General features: G+C 41.4%; 1 protein-coding gene and 1 pseudogene across 7 annotated transcripts in view; one reads left to right on the forward strand and one right to left on the reverse strand.

Annotated features, from left to right (window-relative positions):
* The window catches only part of ZNF131 (zinc finger protein 131), a 32,970-nt gene extending 18,432 nt beyond the window's left edge, over positions 1-14,538 (forward strand). For 5 of the 7 annotated variants that reach the window (XM_030882004.3, XM_030882006.3, XM_060295747.1 and 2 more), the window contains 3 exons: positions 2,553-3,238; positions 11,937-12,067; positions 12,714-14,538. In XM_030882004.3, coding sequence (XP_030737864.1) covers positions 2,553-3,238; positions 11,937-12,067; positions 12,714-13,400 — 1,504 coding nt within the window. In that variant the 3' untranslated portion in view covers positions 13,401-14,538. Of the gene's footprint in view, positions 1-2,552; positions 3,239-11,936; positions 12,068-12,713 lie in introns of those variants that run through there. The other 2 variants (XM_060295748.1, XM_060295750.1) reach the window with 2 other exon arrangements.
* Positions 8,829-10,092, reverse strand: LOC115866487 (actin-related protein 2/3 complex subunit 1A pseudogene; annotated as a pseudogene).
* Positions 14,539-14,750: the final 212 nt, after the last annotated feature.

Genomic DNA, 14,750 nt, shown 5'->3' on the forward strand with positions numbered 1-14,750 from the left:
ATAACATCTCTTACACTTTTTCCTGGTCTAACATAAAAGGGGGCTTTTCAGCAGGCCTGACCAAAGAATTTTATATTACTTTGGATCCTTTTTTCATTCCCCAGTGACTCATCTTCATCAGCATTATAAACCCAGTTGGGCAGGAAGACTCTTGCTAGTCAATGCCTCATCGTAGGAATTTGCTTCAGAGAAGTCTCTCCAAGAGCATCCACAGCACCCTGTGGCAGCCAGGACCCACTGTAAAAAAAACTCAAGCCTTTTACAGTCATCTCCAAATAAATCTCAGGTGGACATGACAAACCGCAGGAGGAGCTGAGCCCTGAGATGGCCCAGGTGTTGCAATTCTTCCTTGCTCTACAAGCATTATGTTGCCCCCTCATCTCCCATGTGGACCAGCCAAAGTTCTAATGACTCAACTGGTTTCTGCTTGTAGCAGTTGTGAATTTCCCTCCTGGCACACTTGGTTTAGGTACATGTGGCAGTAACTTGTCTATAAAGGGGCAGAACCTCTGTCTCCACCCTCCTACTCCCTTTGAATCTTAGTGTTAATTGTTACTGTGGGCAGACTTCAGGCTGACCACCCAATTGGCAGGGAAGTCCTCCGCTGCCTCCCCCACCCCTAGCAAGTTTGCAGCAACTGGGACACAATTCCAGCAGCTGTCCTTAAACTTACTGCCCAGTACTCATCCTGTAACCACCTTCTCAGTTTTTCCTCATTAATAGGTGTCTTCGTTTCCTGGGGCTACCATAACAAAGTACCATGAACTGCATGTCTTAAAACAACACGAATGTATTCTCTCACAGTTTTCGAGGCTAGAAGTCCTAAATCAAAGTGTTGGTAGGGCCATGTTCCCTCAAAAGCCTCTAGGGGAGAATCCTTCCTTGCCCTTTCTAGTTTCTGGTAGCCCCAGGTGTTCCTTGGCTTGTGGCAGCATATCTCCAATCTCTTCCTGTATCTTCACATTGCCGTCTTCCTTCAGTGTTTTCATATGGCCTTCTCTTCTTTGGGTCCACATGTCCCTCTTCTTATAAAGACTTAGTTAGAGTAGGGCCTGCTCTAATGACCTCATCTTAACTTGATTGCGTCTGCGAAGACAATTCTAAATAAGGTTGCATTCACAGGTATCAGGGGTCAGGACTTCATCATATCTTTTGGGGGCACACAGTTGAACTCAGAGCAATAGGCAAATAAGTAGAGGACCATTTATTGCCCAGTTGACCATACAATTTGGTAAACAGGTTTACTGCCAGCTCTAGTAGGCTTCCTCAAATTCCATTTGCTCTGTGAGGTCTCATCCTTCCTGTTCCAGAAAGCCTTGTCTTTTTCAGCATCCTGTTCTTGGTTGCCAAACTTTGGCAAGATCTGTGAGAGATCTGAGTGTTTATCCTACTTGCAAGCCAAGAAATTATCCTGCCATGGTTTCATGGATGCTGATAGAAGATAACGGGTCTCGTAGGTCAGAAAGAAGGACTTTATTATTCTCTGCACAGCAGGCAGCATGAGTTTTCTATTTGTGCCACTTTTCCCTTCCTTAAGTCCCACAGGGGTAACATAGAGTGGCCCAGGTGAATGCTCTGCATGTGGTCGTTTTCATCACAGCTGAAGGATCTCCAGCTTAGGAAACCAAAATCTTTTAGAATGGGCTGCAAACAAACCTGCCTGACCTTTATCCCACAGTGGGGAACATTATTATATTGGACAGTAAGTAAAGGTGTCCTCTTCTCCAGTAGCAGCCACTCTGTCTTCCCAGGCTGTTGGCTCTTCAGCAAACATCCTTGAAAACTAGTCCAGAACCAAAGCTGTCAATTCACAAGATACGCAGAAACACAAGGGACTCACGGGGAATTGTCTCCCAACAGTTGTCTTAAGCCGTTGAGTTTATTGAATTGTACGAATTCTTTTTGTATTCTCTATATAAGACCTTTGACAGATACATGTTTACAAATATTTTCTCCTGGTCTGTGGTGTGCCTTTCTGTTAACTGTGTATTTCAAAGGACCAAGTTTTTAATTTTGATGAAATCCATTTTATCAATGTTTGCTGAAAGTCTCTGCTTTCTGTGTGCTATTTAAGAAATCTTTCAATGTTGCAAAGATTTTTATCCTGTTTTCTTCTAGAAGTGTAATAGTTTCAGTTCTTACATTTAAGTCTATGATTCATTTTTAATTTTTTTGTGTATAATATGAGAGTAAGGGTCAAGGTTTATTTTTCCCATATAGATACCAGTTGTTCCAACACCACTGTTTTATATTTTCTCCATTAAATTACTTTGGAACCTTTTTTCAGAAGTCAGCTGACTATATATATGTAGATCTATTTCTGGACTTTATCCTCTTCCATTAATCTCCATGTGTATTCTTTCACCAGTTTCACATTGTCTTAATTTTGTAGCTTTATAGTAAGTCTTGAAATCTGGTAGTATAAGTCTTACAGTCTTGTTTTCTGCCTTTCCATACAAATTTTATTATCAGCTTATCAATTCTTCCAAAAAGCCTGGTAGGATTTTGATTGATCTTATAGATTTTTTTAATCCATACATTGTGTATTTCAGGAACAAAGAAAACTCAGCTCCACTAGAGGAAACTACCACAGGAAAAAGTGAAGCAAAAAAAAGAAAGATTGCAGAAACTTCAAATGTTATCACTGAGTCATTGCCGTCTGCAGAATCTGAACCTGTTGAAATCGAGGTGGAGATTGCTGAAGGCACAATCGAAGTGGAAGATGAAGGCATTGAAACGTTAGAGGATGTGGCTACTGCCAGGCAGTCCATAAAGTATATTCAGAGCACAGGTTCCTCTGATGATTCCGCTCTGGCATTATTGGCAGATATCACCAGCAAGTACCGTCAAGGTGATAGAAAAGGGCAGATTAAAGATGAAGATGGCTGTGCCTCTGACCCCACAAGCAAACAGGTAGAAGGTATTGAAATTGTGGAACTTCAGCTGTCACATGTGAAGGACTTGTTCCATTGTGAGAAATGTAACCGTTCATTTAAATTGTTTTACCATTTTAAGGAACACATGAAATCACACTCCACTGAGAGTTTCAAGTGTGAAATATGCAATAAAAGGTATCTTCGGGAGAGCGCATGGAAACAGCACCTCAATTGTTACCACCTTGAAGAAGGTGGAGTCAGTAAGAAGCAAAGAACTGGGAAAAAAATTCACATATGTCAGTACTGTGAGAAACAGTTTGACCACTTTGGACATTTTAAAGAGCATCTTCGAAAGCATACAGGTAATTAGCAAATACTTTATGTTAAAAGTATAGATTTTCCACATTCACTTGAAGCTAAGTGTCTAAATCCTTTTTTCTTATTTTAATTAGCACCACAGGAACCACTTCCTGTGTTCCCTAATGTGCCGGCTGAGCACACAGTGTTTTTATAATATTCGTTGAAATATTTACGCTTTCAAAGCAAAATCAGTACTAACTTTGAAAGTAATTTTCATTCTTACATCTTGGCAATTTTTATAATTTAAAAAAAATACATAAAACGGTTATGATTCTTTATTAACGGTTATAGATTATGAGATTTTAATTACAGTGAAACTTCACTGTTAACTGTTTTTACTTTCCCTGCCTTATGTTAACAGATTACATAGATGGGTACATTTGCAAACAATCCCAAATATGTTTATACCTTTGCATACATTTGGTTATCTGTTTTGACCTGGCAGATAGGAAGGCAGTATTTGTCCATCTCCTTCATCTCTCCAAGGGCAAACATGTCAGGACTGGTGCACAGCCAGGGAGATGAAAAGTGTAAGGTCTCTGTACTCTCCTAAGAGCCATCCCAGACGTGAGGGAGATGTCCAGGGAGTCTGCCTTAGAACCTCTGGCCCTTCTAGTTCTGCATCCATCCCTGAGCCTATTTTTCTCCCTGTCAGAGTCCCTGTCCTTGGTCCCACACCCCAAGCTTTCTCTGCTAGGTCTTCTGTGCCATACACAGGAGTTACCACCACGAATGACTTGGAATCTTGGGGAGTCCCTAAACCCCCTGTGACAAAGGTGTGGGGAAAGCACTTGCTGCAGAGTGCTAAGTGTCAGACTTCTGGACATTTGTTCCCAAGTTCTTACTCTGTGAGATGGTTAAGGCTGTTGAGACTATTAGTACAGTGAATACAATATAGTTATCCCACACTATTCAGAATCTTTCTCTTTGATGCTAGAGTTTGGAGAACTTTGGATGAAATTTTTTCGTAGATCCCTTGCTGTCCAGAGTTGCTTGCTACATACTGCTTGAAACTGAGAAAACATAGATTCAAATAGTGTGGGATCCCTCACTATTCAAACCCTTGTTAGTAATACTCAAGAACTGGATAAATAAGTGAACAGCAAGGGAATCTCCTAATTTACTTAAAGGCTCACTATGAATTTAGAAGGCTTTAAGGTAACTAATTTGGGGTAACTAATAGGCATTCATGAAATCTTTGGGGAAAATGCTTTCTGGTTTTACAAACATTATATGTAAAGACCTGTGGTATATTTGGAAACTGCCTAAAGGTATAGTTTTTAGTCCTTAAAAAACAAATAAGCACCTATGTTAATGGTCTTCTGATGAACATGTTTGTGGTAACTGTGGATTAGTTTTGCAAAAGCATTGGTGTACCTGCAGCACAACTTAGTAAATAAATGTTACTTGGTGACTAGCACACTTTGATAGGAGTTTCCAGTACCCCAACAGATAATCACTTCTATATTATTTCCTATCAGTGTGAAAGTAGAAACAATTGTCTCTTTTACCCAAAACACTACCTAGTGACTTACCTGTTTGAAAATAGGACAACGCAAACCATTTTGGAAGTTTTTAAATATGCTTTCCAAGCCCTGCACATTGTATTTTGGATTGAGCAGAAAAGTATAGAGCTAAATCACATTATGGGTTTTTTTTAAAATTTATTTATTTTATCCATTTTTGGCTGCGTTGGGTCTTCGTTGCTGCACACGGGCTTTCTCTAGTTGTGGCGAGCGGGGGCTACTCTTCGTTGTGGTGCGCAGGCTTCTCATTGCGGTGGCTTCTCTTGTTGCAGAGCAGGGACTCTAGGCGCACGGGCTTCAGTAGTTGCAGCACACGGGCTCAGTAGTTGTGACTTACAGGCTCTAGAGCGCAGGCTCAGTAGTTGTGGTGCACGGGCTTAGTTGCTCCACGGCATGTGGCATCTTCCTGGACCAGGACTTGAACCCGTGTCCCCTGCATTGGCAGGCGGATTTTTAACCACTGTGCCACCAGGGAAGCCCCACATTATGTTTTATGTCTGTGTTTCCCTTCAAAATGATGTGAGATAACTTAAGTAACTTAGTTAAGTAGTTGTTACAAATTACAGAAACAGATGCCCTTTGAAGGAACAGTTTAGTATGTAAAGCAAACTGAACTTTTATTGTCTTTTTTAACCTCGATCAATTATTGTACTAGTAATTAGTCACAAGACAGCATATGTGATCAGTGATTTAGTAAATTCAAGAGGAACATAAGTAAACAGGTTTTTTTTTTATAAATTTATTTATTTTTGGCTGTGTTGGGTCTTCGTTTCCGTGCGAGGGCTTTCTCTAGTTGGCGAGCGGGGGCCAGTCTTCATCACGGTGCGCAGGCCTCTCACTATCACGGCCTCTCTTGTTGCGGAGCACAGCCTCCAGACACGCAGGCTCAGTAGTTATGGCTCACGGGCCCAGTTGCTCTGCGGCATGTGGGATCTTCCCAGACCAGGGCTCGAACCCTTGTCCCCTGCATTGGCAGGCAGATTCTCAACCACTGCGCCACCAGGGAAGCCCCCAGTAAACAGTTTTTAATTGTGTTTGTGTTAATAAAGGGTGGATCATTTTTCACTTATAACAAACTAAGTGTAAAGATAAATGGTCCCGTTCCTGTTTCCTACTCTCAACATATACATAATATACCCCCTTCAATTTCATATTTTGTATACTTTCATTAGTTTAGTGCTTTGGTTTCTTGTATGTTCTTAAAGCATGCACAGTAATCCACGCTTGATTTGCAAAATTTTGGCTGTTACTTGTCCTGAATTACTTTGTTTCCATTTGGAAAATAGTGATGATAATGCCAGCCTGCTAGGTCATGGAGATAAATTTTAGAGTCCCTGCCTTCAAGGAGTTCAAAGTTACGTTAGGGGAGACAAGCAGGCACAATCAGCTAAGTGCTGATAGAGGTAAGCACAGAGTCTTATGGGAATGCCTGCTTGTGCTGTTTATGATGAAAGAGACAAGGATGGCTTCCTAGAGGGTTTACCCTATGACTCCCAAAGGAAAAGGAGTTAGCCAGGAGATAAACATTCCAGACAAAAGAAATTAAGGGTACACAGACATAGAGGAGAGATAAGTCACTCATTTGGAGTACTTGCTAGCAGGTTGTTATGACTGGAGGATTGGGTCCGAATGCCAGGAGATGCAGCTAAAGAGTTTGGAGGGCTGACCATGTGGCGTGCACTTAGGCATCATGGACGATCTCCCAGTGGTTCAAAGACGAGAGAGAAAGTGATGGGAGATGAGGCTAAGATCATGTAGTTATTTTCATTTAAGTGCTGTAAATGAGTTTGGATTTTTATCTTGAAAGACTCTGGGTCACTTTAAAGAAATTTAAGCCAGGGAGTTTTCTGATTAAATTTATGCTTTAGAGAGAGAGAACTGGCAGGATAGATTGGAGTGGGTGAAGCCTACTGCGTCTAATTCGAAGGCTGTTGGAGTAATCTAAACAAGAATGGGGGATTGAATAAAGGCGGTAATAGTGAAAAAGGGTTGGAGATACAACATTAAGTAGGCAGAATCAACAGGGTTTGGTGATTGGTGAGATGTAGGGGTAAAAGAGAAGGTGACTCCCAGCTTTCTGATTTGGGTGGCTACATGATTGGAAGTTTATTAATTTAGAAAGAAAAATATAGAAGGGTAAGATTTGTGGGTGGGGGGAGAGAGCCAGATATATTGACAGATATACCTGTGGAACATCGCATGTGAAAGAATCCAAAGATGACCTGTAACCATGTTTTCAAGTAATTGTTCCCTAGTTGCCCAGAGAGGTAGTGTGGAATTGTAGGAAAAAATCTGGGTCCGGAAACCATAATTAGATTGAGGCTCCAGGTTTTTTTTATTTTTTGTTTTTTGGTTTTGGCCACACTGCGCAGCTCGCGGGATCTTAGTTCCCTGACCAGGGATTGAACCCTGGCCCTGGCAGTGAAATTGCCAAGTCCTAATCACTGGACCGCCAGGGAATTCCCAGGCTCCAGTTCTGACATTTGTCAGCTTGATGAACTTTATCTTTGGGCCTCTTTCCTTGTCTGTGTAAATAAGAATAATGATGCCTACTTTACAGGGTTGTGACAAATAAGAGAAAATGATAAAAGCACTTGGAAGACTGTACTTTCTACACATCTAAAGTATAATCAATCTCTTACAATTCCTAGATTTTATTGGGCTTATTAAACTAAATTTTTAAATAGCAGAAGCTCAAAAGATGTGCACTGAAAAGTGAATCTCTTTCCTACTTAAATAGATATCCCCAGAAGCAGTTACTGACATCGTTTCCTTATTTGTCCTTCCAGATATATTCTTTGCATTTTCAAGTAACCATAAACAGACACACACAGAAGTTTTGAAACAAACAAACAGGAGCATGCAATACAGTGTTACGCCATTTAATTTATCTTGAACTCTTTTTAATGTGTGAAACATTCATGAATCTACTTAATTTTTTTCACTGTGGCTGCATGGTATTTCAGTGTTTGGGTATGCCATAATTTACTTACTCCTGTGGATACACTTTTAGGTTGTTGCTAGTCTTTTACTATTACACACTGTGCTGCAATAAACACACCTGTACATAATCTTTGTGTACATGTTCAAATAACTTAATTTTTGACAGCAGAATTGCCAAGTCACAGAATATGTGCATTGTAAATCTTGGCAAATATTATCAAATTGCCCTTTAAAGAGGTTATGACAGTTTTCATCTGTAGGCTTCATTTATAGTAAAAAATTATACACTATTAAAACTATTCTAGTTAGCAGTATCTCCCAACATTTGGGGAGTTGTAAAGGAGTTTCTATACCAACAATAATTCTAGGTGATTAGGTCTTCTCTCTCAAATTAATTTTTTCATCTCATGAAAATTATATAAAAAATAAGCTATAATTGTTTTGTCAGGGATAAAACACAGCTCAGAGTTACTTGACTGTGTCTGTTCCACGTGAGTATGAGGGTCATGTCTAGGACCAGATCATCACTGAGGTTCCACCTCTGAAATCTTAGTCCTGTTCTCTACAAGCATCATCCTGTCTCTTGAATTCTCACTGCTTTCCTTACTTTGACTGTGGGAGTCTACCTCATTTAGCCGTCCTGTCTTTCCATACCCCTTTCCACCTAGTTTATTGCCCCGTTTCTGACGTTATCTTGTCCTCATTGTACATATCTTGAGTCACTTTTTCTTGTACTCTAAGCGTATTCCCTTTGGCTCCCCCCCCACACATTCAGTATTTTTATTTAATTTTTTAGCGGACAATTTACATACCTCCCCCCCCTTCCTTTAAGTTAGTGTGACAATTTTCCATAATAAACTACTTAAAGAGAAGCTTTGGTCAAGAATGGAATGAGGGCTTCCCTGGTGGCGCAGTGGTTGAGAGTCCGCCTGCCGATGCAGGGGACATGGGTTCGTGCCCCGGTCCGGGAAAATCCCACATGCCACGGAGCGGCTGAGCCCGTGAGCCATGGCTGCTGAGCCTGCGCGTCCGGAGCCTGTGCTCCGCAACGGGAGAGGCCACAACAGTGAGAGGCCCGCCTACCGCAAAAAAAAAAAAAAAAATGGAATGAAATAGCAAAACAAAACCCAAATCACTGCTGCTTTTAAAAAACCAACGCTTTCACCAATTATCCTCAAACAAAACACACAACAAGGTTTGCGCCATATGTGTCTTCAGTGTTTCCTGGCGGCCGGCTCTCCTACCCATGATGCAAATGGCGCAGCTGCCCGGCGCAGCCTGTCCGTCCTCATGCTGGATCTGGGAGGCTCGCTCACCTTCACATTATCCGAAGGCCCTGGATAGAAGACTCTAAGGTCTTGAAATCCCAAATGGTCATGGCTCCATCGATGCCAGTAGTGCAAAATTTGCGACAATCTTGCTTGTCCACCTCATAAATAGACACTTGAGTGATGCTGTTCTGGTGCAGCGTCTCCAGGGCCGTGTTGCGGTCCTCGGTCGTGGCCCGCCTGCCTATGTTGCGGAAGCGCTCCATGGCCGACATGTTGCGTTGGATGCTCTGTTTCGGGATGTCTAGCTTGGAGACGAAGGTCAAGCAGCCGCGGTCGGCGCAGCTAAAGAGCATGGGGCAGCAGTCACGGCTGGCGGCCACGACGCTGTTTTCCGAGACGAAGCGCACACTCAGGAGGGGCAGGAACTCTGTCTTCAGAGTTGAGACCTGCACACTTTTTGAGGCATCGGCAACGGACACGGTGCTGTCGTGGCTGACCCAGGCCAGGTGGCTCCCGCTGGCAGAGAAGCTGACCCCGTGCACCCAGCCGCCAGTGCCACTGCCACCAAACTCTGACATCAGCTGACCAAAAGGCATCTTGCTGCCCCAGGGCGTACTGGCTGGCTTCTCATCCACTTCTTTAATGTAGGCAAAAAACACTCTGCCTTTGAAATCACAGGATCCTGCTGCCAGCAAGACGTTGTTGGGATGCCAATCCAAGCTGAGGACCGTGGAGCGAATGGGTTTTTAAATGTGCTTGCTTACCCACCGGTCATTTTCGGACTCAAAGTAACAGAAATGAGTCGTGCTCCGCTGCCCACAGCAAATTTGTTCTGTAGCGGGGACCACTTGACAAAAGTGGCTGCACGGTTAATTCTCAGGATCACCAGGGTCGGCTTCCAGACACCATCTTTCTGACTCCACACGTAGGCATTGCGGTCAGCCCCACAAGTGACGACGCCGTCACTCTTGGGAGCCCAGTCTGTACCTGTGATGTGTCTGCTGTGCTCCTTGAGTTCATGAGCTTTCACCCACTGGCTCCCGTTCTTCTCATAGATGTGGACTTCGTGGTTTTTGGGGCTAAGGGCAATCTGGGTACGATCCCTGTTCCAGGCATGACAGGTGATTGGCTCTAGTAAAAAACTGACGCAGGGACATTATTCTTAGTGCCTTCAAAGGACAGAAAGCTGGGGGTCGGGGCCGTCCAAACGGGCTCGGAGCGTTGAATTCGCGGACTCTGGTCAGTCAACGCGAACAGGCTCCAGCAGGTGCGGGCGGAGGACCGAGGCCCAGCTCCCTTTGGCTTTTGAACCCTACATCCTGGAACTAATTATTGCAGTCATTTACTTCTGCTCCCTGCTGAGCACTGCTGGAAAAAATTCTTATCAGACCTTAAGTTAGGCCTTTTGGTGTCTGATTTATATCTTTCCTTTCCTAATTGGCATTCTAGACCTTCAGTGCAGCACTCAAGACCTCTGCCCACACCCCACCCCAGCAGATGACATGTTTGTCTGACTTCCTACCCCCAACCTAGCTGTGTTGTAAACTATGTGGTTCCTCGTTGTCTCCTTCTGTTTTATTACAGAGAAAGATATTTCCCTTTTCTTCAAGGCCAATCCTGAATCCCACACCTTGATGTCTCCTCCAAGACCATGTTTCATCTGTCATTCCTACTACTCTCTCCTTCTCCTTCAGCAAATAAGTAATGACTCTCTTCTGGCTTAGAGAACCTCTTATTGACATGTCCCTCTCTAGCCATGTCTCCTCTTTACTTCCAAGCCTTCTTGAAAGAATTTCTGTACTGACAGTTTCCATTAACTTGCCTCACTCATGCTCCCTTATCCCACTGTAGTGTGGCTTCTGATTCCACCATACCACTCACAGTGTTCTTGCTAGAGTTATTCCAATCCCCTGTTGTTATCCTACCTGATCTTTCTGTTCACTTAGACGCTGTTTATTACCTCATCTTCCTGAAATTTCTTTCTTAATTTTCCTCAGTGTTCTTTCCTTCTACTTTTGGCTATTCTTTTTGTTTTCTTTGCTTGCTTCATCTACCTGCTGTTTTAACTGGATGTTTTATTGGATTCTGTATCTGTATGTCAGTCCACCCTCTGTTTAGCTCCAGATTTGTCTATGTAACTGTCTACCAGATTTTCCACTTTGCTTTGAGTACCTCAGACTCACTGACTCAAAAATGAATTTATAATCTTCCCTAGCACATCCCACTCCAAACCTACTGGGACTCCTCTGTTCTTTATTCTGGTTGGTATTCTAAGCCAGAGATCTGGGAGTCAGTATGACACCTCCCTCCTTACCCCTCACCTGCCATGCTGTTTTACACTTCTGTGCCTCTGCCTAGAATAACCTACTTCTTTCCTGTCCTTCGCTCATTCCATTCCAGGCAGAATTCATCACTCTCCTCCTCTGTACTGCTGCAGTCCCATTTCCCATTGCCCTCTTCTCTGTAACAGGCCTTCTGTGGTGCATTGCATTTGTTTATGTTCATGTATTTCACCTTCCTGAAATACTCTGGCCTATGATATGAAGTTTTTAAAAACAAGGACAGTTTATCTTCATTACCTGGCATGTGGCCTGGCAACACAATAATTGCTCAAAAAATGCTTGTGGAATGGAGAGGGGTGCATGTCCCCAAAAAGGAAATTGACCTTGATTTTTATCTAAGGGAAAATATACAATTTTTTAAGAAATGCAAAAACATGGAACAATATTCAGATCCAAATTTTATTTCTTTGCCAGAGCACAGATATAATCACAAGAATCATTAAAAACTTACTATTTCCACCTCTTAGAATAGTCTTTCGGATGTGGTGGAAACATCTGAGTTATAAGTTCTGATCCTTCTTTCAAGAAGGTGCTATTAGAATTAACCAAAAAGAAAAAACTTTTTGCATTTTCTGTTTTTCTTAATTTGTCAATATGATTTTTTTTCTATTCTGACAGGTGAAAAACCTTTTGAATGTCCAAATTGTCATGAACGATTTGCTAGAAATAGCACCCTCAAATGTCACCTGACTGCATGCCAAACTGGAGTGGGGGCAAAAAAGGGAAGAAAGAAGCTTTATGAATGTCAGGTATGTGTGGGTGTATTCCGTCCTTAGCAAAGGAGTCTGCGTTTGAAATCATTAGAGGTGAAGGGTGACGGACCTAGAGCAAAGGTATAGAGCTGACAACTTCAGAAAGAAATGAGAGTAAAGAACATCATTGTCCTGCTTTCATAAGGGGGAATAGTAATAGTAGTAGTTGTTGTTTTTATCCAACCCTAGATGATACCAATGTCAATAAAACTATGTCCTAAGTAACATAGTCTGAAACTATGGTTATTCTTAACCATAGAACAATCATTAGAATTCAGGAGTGGGGTGGAGGAGGCAGACCAGCTATAATTGGCGGCTCTTCCATGATTAGTGTGTATTTATCCCACATGGTGAAATTGTTCTTAATGTTGATATCACGGAAGAAATTATAATAGTGTTACTTTATAGTCCTTTAATATAGGCAATATTAAAATGTTTCCCCAAAAGGATTTAAGTTGTTAGCTAATCAGGTAAAAGATCAAATAAACAAAAGAATTATGAAATTCCCTTAGACTATGTTACACATGTCATATTTATAACATTTTCAGAAAAATCTTCAACTTTTTTCTTATAGAGAATAAATGCATCCATATTTCCTTCAGTTTGAATATAAATGTTAACACCAAATGTTTGGTTATTTCAGGTCTGTAATAGTGTGTTTAACAGCTGGGACCAGTTCAAAGATCACTTGGTAATACACACTGGAGATAAACCCAACCATTGTACTTTGTGTGACTTGTGGTTTATGCAAGGAAATGAATTAAGGAGGCATCTCAGTGATGCTCATAATATTTCAGAGCGTCTAGTAACTGAAGAAGTTCTTTCAGTAGAAACACGTGTGCAAACTGAACCTGTGACATCAATGACTATTATAGAACAAGTTGGGAAGGTGCACGTGTTACCATTGCTTCAGGTTCAAGTGGATTCGGCACAAGTGACTGTGGAACAGGTCCACCCAGATCTGCTCCAGGACAGCCAAGTGCACGATTCACATATGAACGAGCTTCCAGAACAGGTCCAGGTAAGTTATCTAGAAGTGGGTCGAATTCAGACTGAAGAAGGTACCGAAGTACATGTAGAGGAGCTGCACGTTGAACGGGTAAATCAGATGCCAATGGAAGTACAAACTGAGCTTCTAGAAGCAGACTTGGATCAAGTGACCCCTGAAATCATGAACCAAGAGGAGAGAGAGCCTACCCAAGCAGATGCTGCTGAGGCGGCCAGAGAAGATCACGAAGATGCTGAGGGTTTAGAGACCAAATCAACAGTGGATTCCCAAGTTGAAAAGTCAGAAAATGAGAACAGAACACCTATGCCAGTTTTAGAATGAAATAACAAATGAATATATTTTTAAATTTATGTGTTGAGTTTTTGAACTGATGATGGGCAGTGTGACTGTCCTTAAGCTAACAGACATGTGGACCAAAGTTAAGCTCTTTCCTGTTGTGTTGAACTGTTTCTATTGAAACAAACTGATTTTCCCCCACTTGATGCCACAGAGGAGGGATCTTTCCCATAAGTGAATGGGAAGCTTTGAGAAGTATATTTCTGGAAAACTGAAATGGATTATATTCTTATTATATAGTTGGGTACGAATGTATCTATTTTCATTGTGGTAAGGGTTCTCCCTTCTCTCTTTGCCCAGTCATGTCCTTCCTCAAGTTTTTTTTCCCCCATATTGTAAAATCAAACATAAAATCATTAGAATACAAGTTTATGTATTCTAATGCATGTTAGAATATTTGAATATATAGGAAACACAAGGCTGCATGAAGAAAAGTGCATTGTTACTGTGCAGTTAAATTTTGGCTTCTGGCTTTCTTTAGCTTGAACAACACTCTTGTCTACCCTGACAGTCACAGATGTCATCTCTGCAACAGAAACGGTGGTGGTGGCGGCAAATTTCTAGAATGTTTAAAAACCAACCACACCCATGTGCCTTTTCAAATTCAACTAAACTTCTGTAAAGCGCCTCTGGGTCTTTCAGAGTTTGTGTTGCAAGGAGCAATGTAGGTCATGCTATAGCACTCGGTATTTTCCTTACAGTGACAGCTACCGGTTCTTTTTCACTTCAGTTAGATTGAGAAATTTCATTCAGTGGCGGCTGAAGGGCCATTTTCAATTGGGAAAATTCACTTATATCTGTGGTAAACTTTATTTTGATGAAAAGTTGCACTAGTATTTTACCACCAGATGAAAAAAAAGATGAGCATCACTTAAAAATTAATGTATTTAAAAGTACAGAGAAAAAACATGTATATAATATATTAGGCTTTGTTTTGAATGAATCTTTTTCCCCAATCCTTAATGTAAAGATCTTGTGCTATAACTTTTAAAGCCATACAAATAAGAGTGCTAAACTGTGGACTTAAAAGTAGGTGTGTAAATATTTTTAATCAGTATTACTTGGAAAATAAAATATAACAACCACATACACCAATATGCTATTTTCTTTACCTGTTAAATATTGGGAGATATTTACATTTTTAAAGTAAACTTTAAAATTATGTGTTCATGACTCTTTTTTCACCTTACCAGTGTGGAAGTTGGTTCGTGGTCAGAGATGTCTTCTCATCTGTATTAACATGACTGATAACACGAATTGAGATATAAAATTCTCAGTACACATCTCCAGTCCCCAAAAATCAGTTCAAAAGAAAGGAAGGAGGAAGAGGTTGAT

This window comes from Globicephala melas, chromosome 3 (assembly GCF_963455315.2).
Source record: "Globicephala melas chromosome 3, mGloMel1.2, whole genome shotgun sequence".
Lineage (NCBI taxonomy): Eukaryota > Metazoa > Chordata > Mammalia > Artiodactyla > Delphinidae > Globicephala > Globicephala melas.